At 53.7% G+C, this 22571-nt stretch overlaps 1 protein-coding gene across 2 annotated transcripts in view; it reads right to left on the bottom strand.

Annotated features, from left to right (window-relative positions):
• Nucleotides 1-19830: 19830 nt before the first annotated feature.
• The window catches only part of ZBTB7A (zinc finger and BTB domain containing 7A), a 25074-nt gene continuing 22333 nt past the window's right edge, over nt 19831-22571 (bottom strand). For both annotated transcript variants that reach the window (XM_026655018.2, XM_026655019.2), the window contains exon 3: nt 19831-20300. In XM_026655018.2, coding sequence (XP_026510803.1) covers nt 19847-20300 — 454 coding nt within the window. In that variant the 3' untranslated portion in view covers nt 19831-19846. The remainder of the gene's footprint in view (nt 20301-22571) is intronic.

The following is a 22571-nucleotide window of genomic DNA, read 5'->3' as shown; positions in this document are numbered from 1 at the left end:
GCTGTTAAACCAGCCAATGGACTAGGAACTCCGCCTGCCAGCCACCTATAGGACATCTGTCCATCTCTGTATTGCTCTATGCAATCCTCTCCAACCCTCCCCTCCCCTGTCCGCAGGTCTTCTGCAACATGCTCAGAAGCTCTGCAAATTCTGGTCGACGAGCGCCTCAGCGTTGGCCATTCCTGCGGTGGGGGCCCAGGCCAGCGGTAAAGGGAAGCACAGAGCCTTTCGCATCTAGCTCCCCAGCTCAAGCGTGGCTCGGCTCAGTGGCTGATGCTTCGGGGGTGACTGTAACGTGCTGTGCTGGTGGGAGGAGACTGGCCCCAGCTCCTCGCTGGGCTGGGCATTAGCATGATAACCTGTTGTCTGCATCACACACCACTCTTGTGGGCAGCCTCTGGAGACAGGCCAAGGTCTGAATGGGGTGTTGTCTCCATTCTCCTGCTGGGCTGGGGCCAGATGCAGGGCAGTCATGTGCCAGGGATTAGCACCATGATGTAACCTGCATCCCTTGAGGGCGGTGCTCTGTTTCCCTCCCCCCCCCCAGGGACATCTGGGTCACGGATAGGTGTTGGTGACCCATCTGCAGCCACGGCGAGCGGACATGGGTGTGTCAGCTCAGGCAGCAGAGGGGGCCTTGGTGTAGAGCCGGAGGTCCCACATTCAAACCCTGTTGCTAATGACCGTTCCTGGGCCACGCCCTCAGGTTCACAAGCAAAACCATTTTCCAGTTGGGCAACTGATCCGCTCAATGTTTCCTTGTAGACTAAGCTGCTGAGAACCAGGGTTAGCCTGGCCCGCACTCCCCTATTTAGGGCCAGGAAGCTGGGGCAGAATTTGCACCCCGGCCGCTGCAAACCCACTCTGGAGGTGGAGCCAAAAGGTATTTAGACCCCTGCCGCCAAGGGTAATCTATAGAAGTGTAATCTATAATCTACAGAAGTGTATTTGTTCGACTAAGGGAACATGGGATGGAAGCACAGCTACCCTTGATGTGCAAAGCACTTCACGTAGGAAGGAAAAATCCAACCTGGGGCACAACTGGCTAGGTGGCCGTGCTGCTGAAAGGTTTCAGCAGATCACGAATTGAATGTGAGTCACCAATGTGCGAACAGCTGCGAAAAAGGCCGGTATCCTCCTGGAATGGATTAACGGGAGTGTCGTAGTGACATGGGAGGTAATTGTCCTGCTCTCCTCGGCACGGGTTCTGGGCACCACCCTGTAATAAAGATGTGAACAAAGTAGAGAGAAGTTGGAGGAGAGCAAGAGAAGGTTTAGAAAACTTGATGAGGAAAGGATAAAAAAACAGGGCACGTTTAGTCTTGAGAAAAGATGATGGGGGCTGGGCGGGGGCCTAATAAGTCTTCAAATCGGTTAAGGGCTGCCCTAAAGAGGACAGTGATCAATTGTTCTCCATGACCACTGAAGGCAGTACAAGAAGCAATGGGCTTAATCTGCAGCCAGGGAGAGTTAGGTTAGAAATTAGGGAAAACTTTCTAACTCTAGGCGAGTGAAGCTCTCGATCAGGGTCCCAAGGCAGGTGGTGGAAGCCCCGTCACTGGAGGTTTCTAAGAGCAGGTTGGACAAACCCCTATCAGGGCTGGTCTAGGTTGACTTGGTCCTGCCTTAGTGCAGGGGCGCTGGAGTTGTTGACCTCTTGTGATCCCGTCCGCCCCTACATTTCTACAACTCTTCCCGTGCCATATACAACCAGGCTGGGCCCAGCACTCGTTAACGTGCTGCAGAGAACAATCACCAGTAGACTAGCAGGCTCTTAATTCCCATGAGACTTTGTGGCATTTTGGTTGGAACCAGCTAGTAACGTTCTACTTCTGCCTTGTCTTGTTGGGTTTAGGTGGCCCCTTCCCTGCGGATGCCCAGCCAGCAACCCCTCCCCCCATCTCTTGTGTTAACGCCGCTGACCCCGGCTGGCTTGTAAAGTCGTTCGGGCGGGTTTCTTTGAGGGGGAAGGTCTCGTGCAGCACAAACATTGTGCAGACGTAGCCCTACGTGACGCTGGAGTGAAATCGAGCGACCCCCCCCTCCCCCATGCGTGGCAATACACCGCCACGCTGCCTTGTATTAAAGCGCCGTCCAAGCAGCAACGCGTCAGTGTGAAAGTCTGTTCCTGGGCCTGTGCAATGACTCCTCTGGGAACGGCCGCTTCCTTTTCTCTCCTGACTTCTAGGAGTGTGCACACGTACGTTCCTTCCCCTACCCCCCCCCCACCCCCCCGAAGCTGCTTACACATATGGGGCTTCAAATCTCCTTCTTGCACGGGGGGGGGGGCGGGGCGGGGGTGTTGCGATGCTTTGATTGGAAATTCATTTGACGGATTGGATAAGCCTCCATTTTTATTTAAGAAAGACCCTGCCCTAATTTCCCCCTACTAATTGTTCCTGACGCCCTTAATGAAAATCGCAGCTCCCAGCCCCTAAGTGGCATTAGCAGCCTTGCTAAGAAAGACGACTTTGCTGTTTTAATCCCCCCGGCTAAGCCCCCAAAATCTTATAGCGGCCTCGAAAAATAGGAAGCTTATGACACAAACTAATCTTTTAACATGGTCCGTGCCCTTTGAATTGAGGCTGCTGGGGAAATGCGTTTCAGCCCCTGGGTCAAATGTACGTGGGGCGGGTACCGGGCCGAGGGCTGCAGGGGGGCTGATGAGCTGAAATTCTCTTTCAAAACGTCCTGCCACTAAGGCTTTCGGCTGCTAGTTTCCTGCCCCTTTGCTGAGCAGATTTTTCATTTGCCTCCCGCAAGACCTCATCATCTTTTTCCCAGAGGGGTAACCACTGTCTTGCTCCTCTCCGGATATCCTGTGCCCCGCCTGTGACCAAAGAAGGGCCAGTGCCTAGCTCACATCCCTCCCCCCCTGCCTCAAGGGGTCCTGGCTTGAATGTTGAATCTCTAGCAGAGTAAATGTGGCCCTTGCCAAGATGCGTGGGGGTAGGGCCGTAACGCGTGGGCGAACCTGGCTCCTGGCTGTGCTACGCTAAAGCAGCAGGAGATGCGATTGGTTTTTATGTGACTAGCGGCTCATGCCTGGATCCCACCCGCTGATCGTCCTGATGCCAAGTTCTGCAGCGAGTGGCCAGATGTCCCGAGAATATTGGGCTCATCCCGATAGTGGAGGCTTTGTCTTATACGTGCAACTACGCCTGCTTCCCTTCCCTGGGAAAGTTTCCTGCTTTCGCACCCGCGTCCCCCACGCTCTGCGGGCTTGGGGCTAGTTTTGTTCTCTAAGGCGTCCTTGCACGCAGTGGTCGCCCTGCCCTTCCCAGCTGGCTCCATGGAAGGAGGGTCCTGGCTTCACGACATGGGGGGGCGGTCAGGGCAGAGGCTGAGAATTGCCGCTTTTACCTCAAGTAGCAGGGGGTAGGCGTGTTAGTCTGTATCCACAAAAACAACGAGGAGTCCGGTGGCACCTTAAAGACTAACAGATTTATTTGGGCGTAAGCTTTCGTGGGTAAAAACCCCACTTCTTCAGCTGCATGGAGTGACGATTACAGCTGCAGGCATTATATAATGACCGTGAAGAGAAGGGAGTTGCCTCGCAAGTGGAGAACCAGTGTTGACTGGGCTTTTACCTCATTACCGGGGTGGGGGCCTTTGGGAGATGAGTTTGGGTCTCAAACCAGCCCCCCCATTGCTGCTTTGTGCACCAGCCTTTGCCATGGGGTATTTGGAATTGCCCCTGGAGAGGGTCCCTGGTCTCGGGTGGAGCTGTCCCTGCTTCCCCCAGGTGGTGAGATCTGTAACCAAAGCCCCACCCCCTGCTACCACAATCGCCCTGGTTAACCCTGACGGCCAGCTGTGATTCTAACCACGTTTCCACCGGGCAAGCTCCTGAAGGAACAGCACCACAGGCCTGGGATCCAGTCAGAACAAGGCTATAAACACTTCCGGTCCAAAACCCCAAACCTCCCTGGTCAGTAGCATTGTCCCAGGGTACTGGTGGGGAAACTGAGGCAGCGAGCAGGGCAGTGACTTGTCTAAGGTCAGCGGCAGAGCCCAGGCAGTGCAGAGCTGCGGCGATTCCCCTGGGGAGCCGTTTCTCTAGGTAAAGAGCCAGCTCCTGACTCCCCTAACCTAGCCCTGTAGTTGCATGGCCTTCATCTTCTGACCAGCTGAGCCCCACGAGAGGGAGGCCGCCTGACCTGGGCATAGGGCTGGCCGCAGGAGAGCTGAGTTCTAATCCCAGCGCTGGATCCTTGAGCAATTTCCTCCCCCTCCCGCCCCCTTTAGGCTGAATCCCTCGGGCAGGGCCTGTCTCGTTCGGGGTCCATGCAGCGCCCGGCTCTCGGCTGAGGCCTCGGGGAGTTACTGTCCCGCCAGCAGCCCTGTAGTCCCAGAGACTCTCATCTCCATGTGAGCGAGGCTGACGATGCAGCACTCAGGGCCATGTGAGCCAGGTCTCCCCCCACTGCACCTGCTAATCTGTAATGCCTCTCTCCTCCCCTGGCCCCAGGAGGGCGGGCAGAGCTGTAGTCCCCATGGGACAGGACCGAGGCACAGAGCCTATGGCTGGCTCCTCCAGTGTATTGAGGCACCTAACTCTCAGTGGGTCCAATGGGAGTTAGGTGCCTACATCCCTTTGAGGACGTGGGTCTAGGCGACCTGCCCAGGGTTACTCAGCAAAGAGACCGAAACCCAGAGTTCCCAGGGCCTGGGCTGGCACCAGACCATCCGACTGTCTTTCCTTTCCCGTCTCGCCCCTTCGCACCCTGCCGCGCGTTGTCGGAGTCGCCATTGCTGAGTCTTGCCTGTGTCGTGTCTACCCCAGGATCCAGTACACCCAGAGCTTAATTGGTAATGAAAGCGGGGCCGGGACTTAAGCAACTTTTTACATTAATAACTGATGCAGCGGGCCCAGAGGTGCCGGGGCTCGGAACTGCCAGGCCCAGAGGTGCCGGGGCTCGGAACGGCCAGGCCCAGAGGTGCCGGGGCTCAGAACTGCCAGGCCCAGAGGTGCCAGGGCTTAAGCATTGCCTATGCGAGGCCAGGCTAGCAAACGAGGGGCCGGCTGGGCTCTGGGGCACGGTCCACCTGGGGTGATGGCTTTTCACCGGCATCTGCCATTGGCCGCCTCGTGGGAGGGGGGCCAGACATGCTGGTCAAAGGCCAAGGGGACTGGCATGCAGGAAGTGTTACCCAATCCCATGCGTGTGACAGGGCCTTCGTTCCTGCTTACGTGCGTCTACAGTTATGTAAGCATGACACGGCTGTGTCCCGTTCCACCCCTCCCCAGGCACTGGCATGGCCTGTCCCATGGCAAACTCCCACCCGCCCAGTTTTTCCTGTTCTCAGCCAGGCCTCACCTTTGGGCCGGGGGTGAGAACAAGTGGCCGGAGCACTACACAAGTGGCCAGCAAAATGCAACCAAGTCTGGGGAGGAGTGTGGCTGCAGACCTCGGCCGCGCTGGCAAACCTGCTTGGACAGGAACGTGCTTTGGGGGCCTTCACGCCTGCGAAGGTGCTTTAGTTTTCGGGGGCCTCATCCCAACAGCCCATACTGCAGGCAGCCCCGTTTATCTAGCGGAGGCCAGGCTGAGCTGCGCCTGCAGGCATGGCCCCTCTGGGTGCAGGGCTTGGCCCAGTCCCCTTCCCCGACTGCTGCTCTGAAATAGCCTGGGGAGGGGGTGGGGGGAGCTGGGCAAGGTGCGAATGCTCCCAGCAGCAGCAGGGAGGATGGCACAAGCGACTGCAGGGGAGCTGGGGCCAGGGCTGTGTCCCCGGAGGGAGGGCAGCATGGGCCAGCGGAAATGGGGGCTGGGGGCCCTTGGCTGCGTCGATTTCCCCAGCGGTACAATGGCGCGAGCGTGATGGTCAATTGTCATTGTTTAATGCCCGGCCACGCCCTCCCTGCAGCACCCCCCCCTCCAGCCGAGGCTGAGCAGATGCAGGTTTTCAATGCATGGGGGACTCAGCCAGCCAGGGCCGGGCAGACCCCCAGCATCCCCCCCCACACACACACTCCCCGGTGCTACGCCGCCCGCTGCCACACTGGGGCTGGTGTGGCTGCGCTCCGGGGGAGTCAGCTGAACGCAAGACCCCAGCAGTGGCCAGGCGCAGCACACAACTGAGGGGGCCTTGGTGGGGGTGGAGTGGGGCCCGCAGGCTGAACGTCAGGGCCAAGCCATCCGTGGGGTAACATGAGCTGGGCCGCGCGCCGAGGGAGGAGCGGCCTGGCGCTGCTGAGAAACTGACGCTTGCGTTGGCCGACATATAGCGGGCGGGGGGATGGGCGGCAGAGCTCCTGGGTTCTGCCCCAGGCTGAGGGGGCGGCGGCAAGGGGGGGAGCAGTGGAATGAAAGTCAGGCCTCAGTTTCCTTTTTGCTCATAGACATGTCACTTTCCCCATCCTGTGCCTCAGGACAAGGCTTCCCCGGCCTGTTGAGACGTTATGGCCCGTGGGCCCTCTATCAGAGCCACGCCTGGCTGCACTGGGCCTCGGTGCTCCGGCCAGCCCTGCTGCCTTCATGCACAGCCCCCTCTTGTGACGGGCCGGCAGTGGGGCTGCTGACTCCTGGCCCGCAGCTGAGCCCCCGGGGGCTCGTTAAGCCGGTGCCATATGCTGCCGCGTTCCCGCTGGGTGACAGGTTGGCCCGTGCTAAGCAGCGGGTCCGTCCCAGCGCCTTAACATGCTGCGTGGGGGAGCATTAGCAGCCGCTCAGGCAGTAATCTGAGCAAAAGGAGGATTACAATCATTGCTTTGTGTTTCGAGCCCGGCATCAGCAGCATCACCTCGCACTTCTGGCCAGCGCCGGCAAGCGGCTTAGAGCGCTGAGAGCCGGGAAAGCTCCTTTAAGACACTAAGCAAAGATGGGCCACAGTGTGTCACCCAATAAATAAGCAAGGGGCCGGGGTGAGGCGGAACCCCCCACCCCACCCCATGGTCCACCCAGCAGGGTCCATCCACTGACTACTGCTAGCTGGGTTTATTCCACCTCCCACCACAAGGAGGCACTGCAGAGCGGGGGCGGCTCAGCCACAGACCAGCCGGCATCTCCCAGAAGTACTTATATTGCCCCGTTCCACCTTCTCCTGCAGCACAGCCCCCCTCTGAGACAGGGCCCCAGGGCCCAATGGGGAACCAGGGCCTACGGTACTTGCCCCAGGTCACAACACAGACTGGCTGTGGCAGCCCTGGCTTGGAACGGAGACCCCCTGAGCCCCCGGCTCGCACCCTGATCACTGCACCATCCAGCATGGTGCGTCCCCTCCCCGCGCGGGCGGCTCGGGGCGGCAGGGGGGGCATGAGCCCCTGCCCCTGCTGTTTTGGAGCCCCCTAGTGGACGGTGAGTGGTAGCAGTGCTCCAGCCTTGCTCCTTCAGGGGCGGGGGGGGGGGGGGGGGAGATGGAAGCTGTTACACTGGTGGAACTGGGCGGGCGAGCCATGTGGGTCTATGGCATTTGATTTCCCCTGCCCATTACAGGGCCGACGCTCTCAGGAGTGGGGTTCTAGGGGAGACGTGGAAGGAGAGGCGGGCGTTCGGAGCGTCTCCAGAATAGCCTCCCCCCAGCAGATGCTGGGGTGGGAGCAACGTCTGTGAAGAAGCTTCCAGCAGGAGGCGCTGCAGGAGCACTGGCTGCGGGGCCAGTTCCCAGCAGGAGGCGCTAGGGACTGCAGCAGGAATGCTGGATGCAGGAGCCGGCCGCCAGGGCGTGAGCCACGACTCCCCGTGCAGGCGGCGCCACGCGCGACTCGTGAACGCCAGTGGTCACGAGGAAGCGGCCACGGGAATGAGAGTCGGACACAAGTAAACGGAGCAGATGCCGGAAGTCAGAGAGAAAACAATCTATTAGTGCAAAAATGACCATTTCTCTATTACAGTACAATAGATGGAAAGGAACGTACAATTGAGTTCATTTTAGTCAGCAACCAATCGTAGAAAAGAATCAAATGCAGCGTTTCAACTGGCGTCTCCTTACAGACAGAAAATCCAGGGGACGGGCACGCGGCCTGCGCAGACTTGACATTAGTGGTGGCTGCCCCAGCCTGGACATCGATTAATAATAATAAAATAATAATAATAATAATAATACCCAGGTCTCCCAGCAAACCAGCCAGGCCTTCGCCAGCCCACTTCCCTTCGGGCGTGAGCAGCCGCCCTGACCATCTGTCACTAGTGGAATCATAAAGGAGACACAACGCCTACAGAGCGAGGTGGGGGAGCCCGCGGCGACACCGGACTCGGCCTGAGCCCCCATTTCAGGGCAGCCCATTTACAGGCGGGAGCTACTTGCGGGGGGGGGGGGGGTCACTGCTTCAGCATCCCTGGGGTCACTGTCAGTTTCAGCAGGAGATGGGCAGGGTGGGGACTTTAAAATGACTTGACTTGACTTTAAAATGGTTGTTTGCAGCGGTGTCAGGCCCCGGCTATTCGGGCCACAAGGAGGGCGAGGTCACATCGTCTCTTGGCTCGGCGGCTGGTGGGGAGCGAGCCAAGCGTTCGAGCCACATAGCTGTGTGGTGAGCCCAACAGCTGGACATTTTTCCCGCCATCGGAACTGGGGCCCAGACAAGATATGACCTCGCTCGCCTCGTCGCTTGGGTTTTAAAAGGGGGGTTGCTAGGAAGATGCGACATCCTGGGCAAAATTAGTCGGGTTCTTTGATTATTCTGGGGCTGGGGTAGAGTCATTGGTTGGTTTCTTTCTTCTAGGGCGGGTGTGGGGGGGGAATTCAGGCCTGCTTCCGAACTGAGCCAGTTTAAAACAAGTGGATCCACCCCAGGAAGGTGACTGAAACCGCTCCCTTCCTCAGTAGCCCATCCAGAATATTACTGCTCACGAGGGGGGGGAAACCCAACTGAAGTAAGTCGTGAGGCAAGTCCACTCTGGAAGTCAAATGCCTGATCTCCAACCTAAGTGTCACCCCCGCCCCCTTCCCACGCTCGCTGCCTCTGGCCTCTTCTACCCTCCAGGCCTCACGTCCATGTAAGTTTTTCCTGCCAAAGGACTTTGGGGTTCATCTTGGGGCCCGGGATAGAAACAAACTGGCAGGGATCCTTAGGGGTCCGTCGTTTCGAATTGCAGGCAGGTTAGTCGGTCCCAAACCCAACTGGCACAATTAACTCAACCCCAGGCGGTTAGCTCCTGGGGCGGTAACTCGCACCTGGCAGACGTGGCTCCCGGTGTGTGGGGCAGAAGGGGGAATAATCCCAAACTTCTGCAAATCTGCTGGCTCAGTCGGGGCCCTGAGCTCACTAAGGCCCTGTCTATGCTGGCAAAAGCCAGTCCAGAAGCCAGGCCTGGCACACGCTGCTTGCATTAGAACCCAGCAGAACCTCAGATGGGACCTAATATTTCAGGCAAAGTGCTCGGAGTTATTTTGTCGCTTGGGAGAAACGTGCCTCTCTCCAATACCAGGACTACCAAAGGGCCAGATTCTGATTCTACTCCAGCACCCAGCCCGGTCAGTCGGGAGGACAGCCACTGACCTGGTACCCCTGGGTAGAGTTTGGCCCCCAAAACTTTAGCAGCCCCTCCTGGCCTCCCTCCAGCTGGGGTTGGGAATGGGCCAGGACTGAGATCAACACCCCCTGTTGCAGAGGTGGCTTAGACACCTCGCTGTGCCCTCTGCTCCAACGGGAACCAGCCAGGACAGATCCACACTGGTCCAGGGGAGAACGCTGACAGGAGCGCAGTGTTGGGGAAAAGCCACAACCGGCCACCCGCTTTCCAACCCAGGTCGTTTTCACAGCGTAGACCCAGGGCTGGATCCTCAGCTGGCGTAAACCAGCATCGCCCCACTGGCTTCCACTGAGCGATGCGGATTTACATCAGCTGAGGATTGTGCCCCACAGTCTTGGGGACTAAAAAGCAGACCTGCTCTTCCCCCCGCCCCCCACCTACGCGTGGCTTCCTCAGCACTGGGATTTGACTTGCCAGACCCACGTCCGGGGCGAATGGGATCAGCTCCCTCGTATAAATGGCGCCGGACAGAAGGGAGAGTCCGACGTGGCTGGTCGCTGTGAAACAAGTCACAAGTCCCGGTGCCAGGCGCCCAGCAAACAGGGCCTGGGTGAGCCAGGCAGCTTTCAAAAAGAGCCAGTAGCCAAAGCCCAGTGAGCGGGAGGAGCGGGATGCAGGCAAATGACCGAGCAATGGCCCCATCCAAAGACTCCCCTGCCCTCCTTCAGCAAACGTAAAGCCAAGAGCATGGATCTAAAACCCCAGTCTCCATCCTCCTCCCAACAGCGTTCCACGCTCAGCGCTGGGGGGCGGGGAAGGAGGAGAAAAAATCGAAGAGCAGCAACCTAGTTAACAAAGCTCCAAACCGACTTCTGCCGGGCCGGAGCCTGCCCAGCCCAAATCCACATAAAAGCGAAATCAACCCAAAGGGAAATCAGCTTCAATGCAAACACCTGTCAGAACAATGCAGGCCAGCCCCGCAGCTGGCGTAAACCGGCTTCGCTCCGTTCAGTCCAGAGAGCCACGGGTGATTTACGCCAGCTGACGACCAGGATGGGGGGGGGCTGAGGTTTGTACACCGGGAAGGCATAAGAGGGTCGTTCTCCCCCTCTGATTCACTATCTCATGGCAGCGACTAGCACCACGTTCCCTGCGGATCCGCTAGGCCTGTGCACCCGCTCAGCTCAATGCCACAGCCAGGGGCCATTAGAGGCGCTAGCCTCCATGCTCTGGGGTGAACATCAGCCGCAATGGGGCCTAAACTCTCACCCCTGAGGAAAGCAGGGGAAAATATTGGACTCGCCATGCATTTGGTGACATGCCAGGAGTACGCGTGTTAGCCGCTGCCTCTCGTCCCGCCAGGATCCTAGCTTGCCTCACGCTTTAACCCATAGTAATATTTTTTCTTTTCTTCTCTTCTGATTTTAAACAAGTTTTAAAAAACCCAAAGCTCCCCCCCAAGTACGTAACGGGCAGATGGTTACTTTCCTGTTGGTTGGGTTTTAGTGGTTCTTACATACAAGAAGAAAAAACTGTTGCATTTTTATATTTTTAATATATATCTTTTATTTTTTTTAACGCCCCCAAAAAGTGCATTTTTTTATTATTTTTTTTTTCTCGTCTCCCACACTTTATAAAGAACTACCAAAGTTACAATCTATGGAATGTCTTTTCTGTGCTTTTCTGTGCCTCGCTCATTACCCAGATACCACACAAAGTAGTTTACACATAAAACTGATGAAACTTGCGAGTGCTTTATATATAGAATTCTTTTTTGTTTGTTTGTTTATTTATATATAAAGACGCAGGAAATGGGGCCCTATCCTTAATATTCTCTTTCTTCCTCCTGGTATCAAATCAGTTGATTTCAGGGGAGGTGATGGGAGAGTTTAAAATCTACCCACCTCAGATTAAAGATTAATCTCTGTGTGTGTGTATACATATATATATATATATTTTTTAGAAAACATAACTTCAATACAGCATCTCGTCACTTGTCCCAGGCAGTACAAACGCTACCCACACAGGTTCCCAACTAGGAAGCTAAATCTGCTACCCGCTCTTTAAAAAGTGTTCCTCTTTATTTAAATAAAACTTTCATAATAAATCAAAAATATAAATATAGATAGATTTTTTTTAAATAGTCGAATCAGGCCTCCTGAACGCTCCTCACACCGGCATTTTGAGAATACAGGCAGAGCTTTTGGTTTGCTAACCTGACGGATGGGCTCAAGACGGGGTTATTTCAAGCATCCCAAATGTTGTGGGATGATCTAGGGACTTACATCGGTTTGTCGATTTCAAGGGACTGTTATGGTTGCCTAGGCTGACCACTCCTGCTTCCAGCCGGCACCTTGTGGCTGCAGAAGGGTGTAATCTTACTGGAAACAGACAGCCAAGCTCAATTTAAAGAGACCACATGATGGAGAATCCACCCATCCCTTGAGGAGCTGTCTCAATGGCTTAATACCTGCGCTGTTCAGAAACCTCCATGCACCCCCACCGCACCCCACAGCTGAACTATCCCTCCGGGTTTTCAACCTATCCCCCTCTTCCTTGGAGCTGGGCTCTCCGGGCTCAGAGTAGCTGTGGCTGGTGAGAGCTTTGGAGGGGAGGGGGTAGAAGGGAGAAAATTCCCTCGCAGCATTAACCAGCGGATGCTAAAGGAAAAGGAGCCCTTTGCGTGCAGAGATCCGCCCTCCAGAAACGAGGGAAATTGCCAGGAACGCCCGCTCCCCAGTCCCCCACAGCCTGGGCTCACCTGGCAACTGCCACTAGCCTAGCTCCCACGTGCAACAGAACAACTTCCCACTGAGTCTAATGGGTCCCGTTAGTGCAAAGAAACCTCCAAGATGCTGCATCCCTCTTTCCGGTTTAAGGCGTGGGAGAAAGGAGAGTCTGGGCCCCTTACTCAGAGCCCTGCTCCGGTGCAGGAGGCGACTCGAGGGCTGAGTTGGAGGAGCGGGCAGCGGCCTTGGCTGCAACCACACCAGGGCAGAGGGGACGTGTGATGCTCCCCCACGACAGCGATGGGGCCGTCCCCACTGCAAGGGTTAGCTCCGCGCTGCGCCTCCTTCCTCTCCCCGCCCGCCCTCCTGCAAAAATTCAGAACTGGGGGCTGCCCCCGCCCAGCCAAAGCTCTACCTGGGCGTGGCTGGTTTTCCGCCTCCACAGGCAAAGCTTTCGACTGACACGTGGGTCCAATGGAGATTGGGGGAGGGTTTAAGCAAGAAGATGCGGCATCTTTAAAAGGAGCTCGGAGAAGGGGCGGGGCACAAAAAGGAAACTGACACATGCGGCATGACAAACGGAGAGGAAAATACACCCCACGCTCACGTCAGACGGCTACCGCAGCACTAGGAGCTCGGCTGGTTCATCACCCCCAGGAAGTTCCCCAGGCAGGCTGGATCAGTGGCCAATCGAGGTCTGATGGGAAGGGATCAAAGGGGTCCCATCAGAAATCCCCCTCCCGCCCCCCCGAGCGCTCTGCAGTGAGGGTGGAGTATACTTTGGTATTGACGGAAGAAGTCGCTGGAACTCACGGTTCTGATCTTGCCACCGTTAGGCCCGGCCGCAAACAGGATCTTTTACAACAGCTGTGCACCTCTGCCCGCACCTCTCCCCGCCTTCCTTAACCCTTCGCCACGGTCACGGTTTTACATTCACTGGTTTCATATGGGGGGGAGGAGGAGGAGAAGGGAAAGGAGGGGAGGAGATAACTTAAAACAATGACAATAGCATTCCCTCCGTGAGCCTGACAGCCCAAATCCATGGTTTCCTAGAGCACAGGTGGCTTCTCTGTATCCCACCACGGCTGGGAGACACGGGACAGTATGCGCGTCTCTGCAGGTTTCCTTCTAGACTGGGGGGGCGGGTCAGATGCATTGGACAATCTGTGCTTTCCTCCCACAACACTAGAGGGTGATGGGACCACACAGATGTTTGTCTTTAGTGTCAAAAACTCCAAGCCTGTTTCGGAGCCCACGTACACGGCTGACGTCGAAGGGCGTTCTTCCTGCTTGGAGCCCAGTCCAACCCACGTCTGTGCAATTAGGATCTTCAACTAGCCCCAAAAGCAGGAGAGCTCTCAAATGGCCCCCGTGAAACCCCCACTCCTGATCAGCAGGAGGATAACGCCCCATCTAGGGTGGCTGGACAACCCAGGAGCCCCCTCAGTCTAGGGGAAACCACAGTCTGAGACACGCATACCCACACACACAGTTATACCACGACTGAAATTACATGGTTTGTTTTGTACCAAGATACGAAGAGAGGCAGTACTAAAAAGTCCGCTGTGTTGTCTGTTTGTTTCGTAGGAGTTATGGGTTGGGCTTTTTTTTTTTTCCTGAAACATCATAATTCAGCAGTATCTTTGGCAACACTTTATCACAACCTGAATTTCAAAAGAAGAAGAAGAATCTTAACAACAATAAGAATCAATGCTTATATACAGTATATGATTGGGGAGGTTTTGCATGCACTAGTCTGTCCATCGTCGGTTGGTACATAGAGTAAGACAGGTCAGAAAGTTAAGGCAGAATGTACTTGGAGGCCACGCCTCCCTACACGGAGAAGGGAGAAGATCGGTTGGTTGGTTTTTAGTGCAAACTTATCAAGGCTTGTGCTAAAGTGTTGCCGGCACTCACGTATCAATCAAAGCTCACGCGGCAGCTCCCCGGATCTCGAATAAAGGTAAAAGCATCTCATATCACAAATAAGGTGCGGTATCTCTGTTCAGACGCCATCGCGGACCTGCCTCCAAACCCACCTCTGCCAAGGGGCCCCAAGGGGACAGAGAGAGGTGGTTCGCTCTGGAGAGAGGACACCGGCAGGGCGTGGGTCGGGGGGCGTGGAGGGCAGCTGTAGTGCCATCCTACATCGTGTGGAAGCTGCCCTCTGTTCCTCCGGGGGTGGAAGGATACCCCCGTCTTGTAGCAGAGATGGCTCCCAACCCAAATCACAGACCAGAACGCCAGATCCCCACGGTTAACCGGCTGACCGGGGAGTTTTCTGCTCCAGCTCCCCAGGGGATCTTTCCCAAAGTGTGGGATTGTTCTGGTTTGGGTGGGGGCCCTGGGATTGGAACCCAGATCTCGGCGTTTAATTCAGGCCCCAGCACAGAGGAGGGGACAGGACTTGCCCTTAAGAACAGCCCCGTCCCTGTTTGCTCATTCTCAGAGGCAGGGATCTCCAAGATGGGGGGTGGGGGGCAGGGCAGGCTGGGATTGTCAAGCCCCCGGGGCCGCTCTCATTTCTTACAAGGAATCTAGGTGTCTGACTCACTCTCTCCAACAAGAATCCTGAGACTTTTTTTTTTTTTTCGCTGTCCATTTTGGAAGGGGGGGGGATTTCCCCCCCACCCCCGAAATGGCAGAAGGAGGTTTGGAGAGAAACACAAGCTTTAAAAGGTGGTGGGGGCAGAGAAGGGGTAACACAAACGAGAAAAGAGATACCACAACTTTTGATTACAATAAAGAACCTCAAGTAACTGTCTATTTACAAGTCCACACTAGTTTTTGCATATGCAATAGGTAGCCAGTGCTAAGCAGAGGTTCATCCCTGGAAGAGGTGGCTTGCCACATCCAGCTAGTGCCCGGGTCATGGGACACTCCACTCCGCTCTCTTTGGGATGGGAAGGCAGGGGCCAGGATTAAGGTGTTTTACAGCACGGAGGAAGGACCCAGCATCTGCGCTGTTGCCAACGCTGCGGAGAAACTGGGATTGGCTTTGGGGCAGCAAGATGTTTTCAGACTCACCCTTAGTTGGCTGCTGCGTGAGGACTGATCTGGTCCCTTGTTTGGATGTATATTTCAGCTGACTGACGCCCTCCAACCCCTGCAGTTTAATAGACCTGCTTCCAGCACTAAATGCAACTGAGTACTGAGCCATCTTATTAAAATGTATCTCAACTGTCACGGGATCAGAGGAATCAAAGGTGAAGAGACCTCCTAGGTTGTCAATTCCATCCCCTTGGGGGCAGGGTACATTCCCCCCACAGTTTATCTCCTCGGCACTGATCTTACAGTTCATCCGAGCCCAGCCTCGTGCTCTGCAAATGGGAACTACAACCTGAAAGCAAAGGCACCAGCAGTTTTCTCTGTGTCTCCTGGAGTGAGACCGCGTTCAGACAGTAAGGCTGGGCCTATGGCCCGGGGGAAACGCTGATTCAGGAGTGCTGGGTTTTGTCCCCTTTTTATTCTTTTGGGGGGGGGGGGGGGGGAATTCCTCGCTGTGAATTTTTTTTTTGGTTTTTACATTACGCCAGAAGGAGGGCGCTCCCGTGGGGCAAAGATCTGGCTACCAGCCGATCGGTTGGCAAAGAAAAGCAATGGGGGATACGATTTTTGATACTTTATTTTCTCTATATTTAATTTGTGAGGTGGGTTTCCCCCAGCTCCACTCTGAGCATCTGATTCTGGAATAGTCACTGGGCTCACGGCAAGGGAGGAGAAGAATGGTTTATGGGCATCATCAAGCCAGACAAGTCTCTATCCGAAATTAGACATCAATAAATTGACTTCAAACCTGAATCCCTGCTTCGTGCTAGAAGCACGGCTACTGCTGTCCAAACAGCGGGGTGGCAGGAGGCAGAGCTGGGAAACGCTAGGTTAACTTCAAAGATGGAGTATGCTTTTGGCTTGGAGCGCTCTACCCAGGAGACGTATCTCATCCTCTACCCCAGCCTGGCTGAGTGACCCTTGGAGAAGAAATGAAACAAGGAAGAACGCAGGGGCTGCCCCTGTCCCATGGTCCTTCCCCCCCCCCATCAACTACATCACCCAGCAGTTCAGACACTGTCTTTCCTCCTTGCTACACAAGCTAAGATGCTCCTGGGGGCGGGAGGGGCATGGGGGAAGGTGGGAGAGACATCTGGGCTAGCACTGGCTATAAGACATTTAAGAAACAAACAGACAAATAAAAAAAGGAAAATAGAAGGAAAAAAAAATACAAAAACACCCATGATTCCTGTCTAATATTCAAGCTTCCGTTTTGTGAAGTGCAATCACTTCTGAGGGGTTTGTTTTCAGGTCATGTCACAGAACCTAATTAGCATCCTTCCTCTCATTGGATATCTTTTTGTTTGATTATTCCATGAAATAGACGTTGGATTCTGCCTAGGTTGGGTTTTGTTTTGTTTTTTTAATATATATATATACACTTTTTTTTTTCTTACAAAAATAAATTTAGGAATTTTTTTTTTTTAATAATAATTTTTCCCCATAGAAGTTGGTTTCAACTTGTAAACATGTTTCGCGTTTGCTTTTTAAATTAAGATAAAGTGATTTCGAAGTACCCGTTCCATCGCAAAGTGCTAAGACTTCTTGGTTGTTTTTTTTATGTTTTTTTTTAATAATGGTTTTTTAAATTTTTATTGCTTTTTCTGCATTAAATAAACATCCATCTTTCTCTCCCCGACACTCCCCTCCCTCCCCCCCCCCCAGTTCACACACTCCCCTCTCACTCCCTCTCCAGTTTACATTCGGCCAAACCTGCTCTCACTTTAAAATTAAAATAAAATCTAAAAAGTGCTTTCAAAATAAAAGGACTAGAATCTCTTTTCATTTTGAACTGTGCATTTAAAAAACAGGAGAATGGCTGAAAGGTGCCCTTTCTAGACTCTGCTAAGCTGAGTAATACACACCAATATTTACTTTATATCTGTATACTTGACTCTCTATATAGCTGGGGAATAGGGATTGATTGAGACTGACCCATGTAAGATGTTTCAGATCACAGGGCTGGGACTGGCTAGCAACCACCAACAACCCTCAGTGTCCACATGAGGGCACTGGACCCCTTTACCTGTCCCGGAAGAGTTAAAGGGGTACAAACCCTCTCATGTGGATGCAGTTTACTGGTAAAAAGATGCTTATACCAGTGTTGCTTATTTCCCTTCTCATATCTTTATACTGGTATCATTGTATCCACAGTAGGCATTGTACTGGTATAACTACTTCAGTCAAAAGTCACACCCCTACCTGAAACAGTTATACTGGTACAAAACCCTGTGTGTGGACCAGACCGAAGACTCCATTACAGTGGGAGTAATTTACAAGCCGCTTTCAAGGTCTTTTTGTGCGGTTGTAAAGGCCTTGGTGTAACCGAGCATTAGGCCCTGAACCCCTTCGTGTCAAGGAGTCAGTGGCCTGCGATTCTGATCATCTCACACACAGGTCACGCCCGCATCTTTTTGGGACTGAAACCGGGCGCTGGGTGAAGCTTCGGGCGCTCTCCTAGTATCCGCAGCAAGGAAAGGACAACGGGGCTTCAGGTGCGGTCAGCCCCGGTGCCCGTCTCCTCCACCCCACCACGTTAGCTCTGTGCACATCCCCCAGGCCAGTCTTTCAGTGCCCGCTATTCAAATAAATACATTTGGCTTTGCCTCTGCAGGACAGTAAATACATTGGTGCCAGTCTGATGGAGAACTACCCATCCCAGAAGCCTGTGCATTTAATGACCCAGCCTGAGGTCCCCAGAGGAGATAAGGCTTTGGTGTTGGGGTTTGGAATTTAAAGGAGTAGCAGCCCCCGAGTGCTTTTATTTCTATCCCAACAGCTTCCATCTCCAGAAAGACTCCCCGCACCTTTCAGGGAGACCTTAAATAACCCTTTAAAAAAAAATCCCCCAAAAATTCAAGTTTTAATTGCTTTTAGGGTGCTCTCATTTGATTCCTAAAATCTTGGGGGTTACCCTGCTCCAAGAGATTCTTTTACTTAATAGAACCATCTAATGAAGTGCTTTGAGATCCTGGGGTGAAAGCTGCTGTAACGAGTGCTAAGAGCTTGGTCACATGGGCGCTGTCCATTCCATGTCAGGGTGGCAAAAGACTGAACGCCCCATCTTGTCAGTCACTGATCATTAACTCCCAGCAGGCCCAAAGCTAAAGAAGAATCCTGCCATATCCCAGAGGGGGCTCCAACTTCAGCTCTGGGGAAGGGGAGTATCAGAGAGTCTGACTCAACAGGGAGGATTGAATAATGCTGCGTCTTGAAAGGCAAGGTTCGGATTCAGGAGGCAACAATCCGATCTAGCAAAAACCTACCTTCCGCTCCTCTCCTATTGGGGCACAATTTGCCAAGCACGGGACCAGGCAATAAGTCATCAAAGCACAGAACTAGCCCATTCCATCTGAGGTTGCCTGGAATTTGATTCGATTGCTCAGGTTTCTGCCTGATTCAAGGTTTGCAGTGTGCTAGGGAGAGAGAAGTTTGGTAGCCACAAGGCTATCTTACTAAAACAGGGCCTTTAATGCTACAACACATTACAAACTATATACATGCCGCACTCATGGAAATGCAGCCACCTCTGGGGTGGAGGACAAGAGTGAGGCATAAACATGTGCTGCCCAATGGGTGGGTGAGGGGGAACGTTGGCCAAGGGCTCTGCAAACATCCTCAGGAAAAGGGCCCCAAAGATCTTTGCACAGAGCAGAGCGGGCTGCCGTTTTTGTCCAAGAGACCCTCACGTAGTAACCCCTAACCGGTCAGTTCATCTGCCGAGGAAGGAGTTCGCACCTTTATCGCAACGTGCACGCCCTAGATCTCAAAGCACTTCCCAAACCTCACACAAAACAGCATTTGCCTCATTTTCCAGCTGAGGAAGCTGCGCCCCCGGAGAGGGAAAATGACTTGGCCCAAAGTCACCCAGCAATTCTGTGGCAGAGCCAGGATTGAACTGCCTCCCAGTCGGGAATGAAGCGCCAATCTAAACCTCCTGGGGAGAGTCGCAGTTTCACCTGGCATCTAGGCAGCTCGGAGCAGCCTTGCAAAATTCTGTTCGCCCACCTACGTAGCAGGAGCAATCATTCTTAAAAAATGAATATGTAAAATATCATCAGTTTCTCCCCCCCCCCCAATTATCATTATAAAAATTGTGCACCAGGTGAGTTCAGCCAGCTTTGCTCAGCATCAGGCCAGAAAGGATCTGAACTCCCTACGGCAGAATCAAATCCCCGATCAACAAAAGACCATCTCGGGCCTCGGGAGCTTTCACTTCCCAATGGAGAGAAAGCTGCACTCAATTCTTTCGCATCCAGTCAGACGGAGGCACAGAATGTAGTGACTGTCCAGGAAGAACCTATTCACCTCTTGGAATTGTTCTGGTTTTTTTTAAATAGATGCATCTCTGCCGTTTTTTAAAGTGTGTCTGGACACAAAATAAAGCTTTGGATTTGCATGGACGCTTCTTTCCATGTTCTAGACCAACCTTTCAACCCTCCCGATCTCACACTTCCTAAGCATCGGCCTTCCAACAAAAGGTCCTTAGCTATTCGAGGTGTCCCCATGGGACTGGTTATGGTGGGAAGATTGGAAACATATATATATATATATATATCTTTTAAAAAGGGAGAGAAATATTTTAAAGAGAAATCGGAGGAAAGTACTAACTAGATTTTGTGACACTTTTTTTTTTTTTTTTTTTTTGGTTTAGGAGAGTCCTTGTGTTTTACCCTCTGACGACCCCTCCGCTACATTCAATCTTCCTGGTGCTTCATTGTTAGAACTATCTTCAAAGTGCTGCTCCTGGCCATTTTTCTGCTCGGTGTCCTCCTGTGATTCTTGTCTCTCGCCACCAGCTTCGAAGCTTCCGTCTTCGGGGTTCCCTGCGGGGGCGGGCAGGCCGCTCACATCTCTGACCCGGGGCTTGCGCCCCCTTCTGGATGGGATGCCGTTGCACCCATCTTTTTTAAGGTGCCTGTGCAAGTGGTCGGATCGGACGAAAGTCTTGAAACAGCTGTCGCACTGGTAAGGCCGCAAGCCAGTGTGCACACGCATGTGGTTCTTCAAGTCGTAGTTGTGAGCAAAAGCAGCCCCGCATTGCTGGCACAGGTAAGGCTTCTCACCTGTGTGCTTCCTCATGTGAACTTTCAGCTTGTCCTGCCTGCACGGGAGAGAGAGATGGAGTCAGGGAGGGGGCGGGGATTCTGCGCCTGAATGCGGTGGGCGGGGTGGGGTGGGCGGAGCCTTCACCCCCACTACACAGCAACCCTCCCACCCCCAGACACATGGTGACTGGGGGAGCCCTGTACGTTCAGCACCATGATCCCTCGGGGCTGGTTGTGCTAAGGGCTGGGAGATTTCCCACAGGGAGCGGGCTGACTCAGCCCTGCGAGAACGGGCTATGGAGCCTTCCCCTAGCAGAGGGGGCCGCCGCCTGGTGTGAGCTGGTGGCCGAGCGTCCACGTCCCCAAACTCCCCACTAGAGTTAGCCGCACGTGAACCATGCACTGACAGTTCCTGCAGCAAGGCCGTGGAGACGGCCATGCGACTGGGGCAGAGCGTGGGTCCATCCAGCCCAATAGCCTGCCACCTACTGCGGTCAACATCAGCTGCTTTCAAGAATGGTTCCACAACTCCCCTTCCCCCCCTCGACAGCTATGGGATATCCTGTCCCCCGGGAAATTTTCTCCCAACCCCATTAGTTAGGGTCTGGCTCCCGCTCTGACACAGGAGAATTTAGATCCCTTCGAAAACGTTTCATAGGTCCTTGTAACTCCGCCTATCCCTGTTCCCCTGGTAAGCGTGAGTGTGTCTGTCAGTGACAGAAGCCTCCGCTCACCAGCACTAATCTTCACAAACAAACCACACACACACAACTTCCTGGAGCAGCCTGCTCATCCTGGCGGGGCTTCGGGGCACGGTTTGTGCGGTGTCGTACAGCAATCTAGCACAATGGGCCCTATCCCATGCCGATGATAAATGAGGGGAATATATACTGGTGAAAATTCTGCTGCAGACTAGAACGAGCCAGCGCAACCGCGGAGCTTTGCCGAACAACTGAGGGGCTCGGGATGAGTCAACAGCTGGTCTTTGAACAGGCCCCAAAAGGGAAAGAAATCGGCAGAGGTTCCGAAAAGGCCACCCTGTAGGTTCGCAATGGGTTAAGCGGTTATTGCCTTGTCTCCAGTTAAAGAAAGATTGTTTAAGCCCCAAATGGAATCATCACTTGAAAAATAAAAGGGTTTCTTAAAAACCAAATAATAATAGAATTTTTTTAAATGATTTTATGATTTCCCCCCCCCCCCAACATTCCTCACTGGGCTAGTGCAGGAAACCCAGAAAATGAAATTGACTAGAAACTAACATCAGATTGACTAGCCCTGTGCAATTCTCCAAACTGAGAGAAAGGGAAACAAACAGCATAAATGGTGATGAGCAAACTAGATTACTTCCAAGTGCCCGTTTTATTAATCTAGGGGGTTCTCAGAGAGGTAGTCGGTAGGGCACTGCGCTGGCATTCAGGGGATTAGGGTTGTATCCACAGTTCTGCTGCTGACCCCCCGTTCTGTCCGCCTTGCCTGTTTAAACTGTGAGCTCTTTAAGGACTGTCTCTCACCCTGTGTATATAGCGGGCACCGCATAACCGGATCCCTGATCTGTTAGCAGCTGTCATAGTACGGACAATTTGTTATTATTAATTATTACTGTTAGCACAGATAAGGACCTTTATTTTTAACAGATGAGCTTTAACCTGCCCCGTCTCTTTAACGAAGGGAGTGGCGGGGCGGAGCGCAGGGGAAGCTGTAGGAGGCATGCACAGGAAAGCACATGGTGACTCATCACTCATAGGGATTCATGGGAAATCCAGCTGCAGCCCTGAAGGTGGCATCACTCAGGAGGTCAAAGGGAAGGCAGCAGAACCCAGCTGCTCTCCCCACCTTCATTTGAAAGGATCAGAACCACAGTAGAAAGCAAGAGACACAAATGTTCCTGGACTGGCTGGACCAACCCCCCAGCCTTCGGGACCCCACGCTGAGCAATGAAACGTCTGGCAAAGACCGACAGGCACAAGTCAGACGAGCAGAGCAGGAGGGGAGCGCCGACACGTCAGGATTTCTTAGCATTTCTGAGGTCAACAAACTGCAGTCGTAAACAGAGGGTGGAACAGCAGGTCTTCCTGGGACAGCTGTGACATTGGGTCTGCAATGAAAGGGCATCTTTGCTATCGAAGGGGCAGAGAGGACATGGCGGGAGACAGCCCAGGCTATAGATGTCCTGATTTCGGGGGCTTATGTGGCCACATACGGGTGTCCTGGATTTCAGTCTGGAAACTGGGCCTTAGCGCATGATGCACCAGCCTTGTTTATATATGCAGGCTGGGGCGAGTGTGTGTGTGTGTGTGTGTGTGTGTGTGTGTGTGTGTGTGTGTGTG

This window comes from Terrapene carolina, unplaced genomic scaffold (assembly GCF_002925995.2).
Source record: "Terrapene carolina triunguis isolate 2854851 unplaced genomic scaffold, T_m_triunguis-2.0 Scaffold194, whole genome shotgun sequence".
NCBI lineage: Eukaryota > Metazoa > Chordata > Testudines > Emydidae > Terrapene > Terrapene triunguis.
This window is presented reverse-complemented; position numbering and strand designations above follow the sequence as displayed.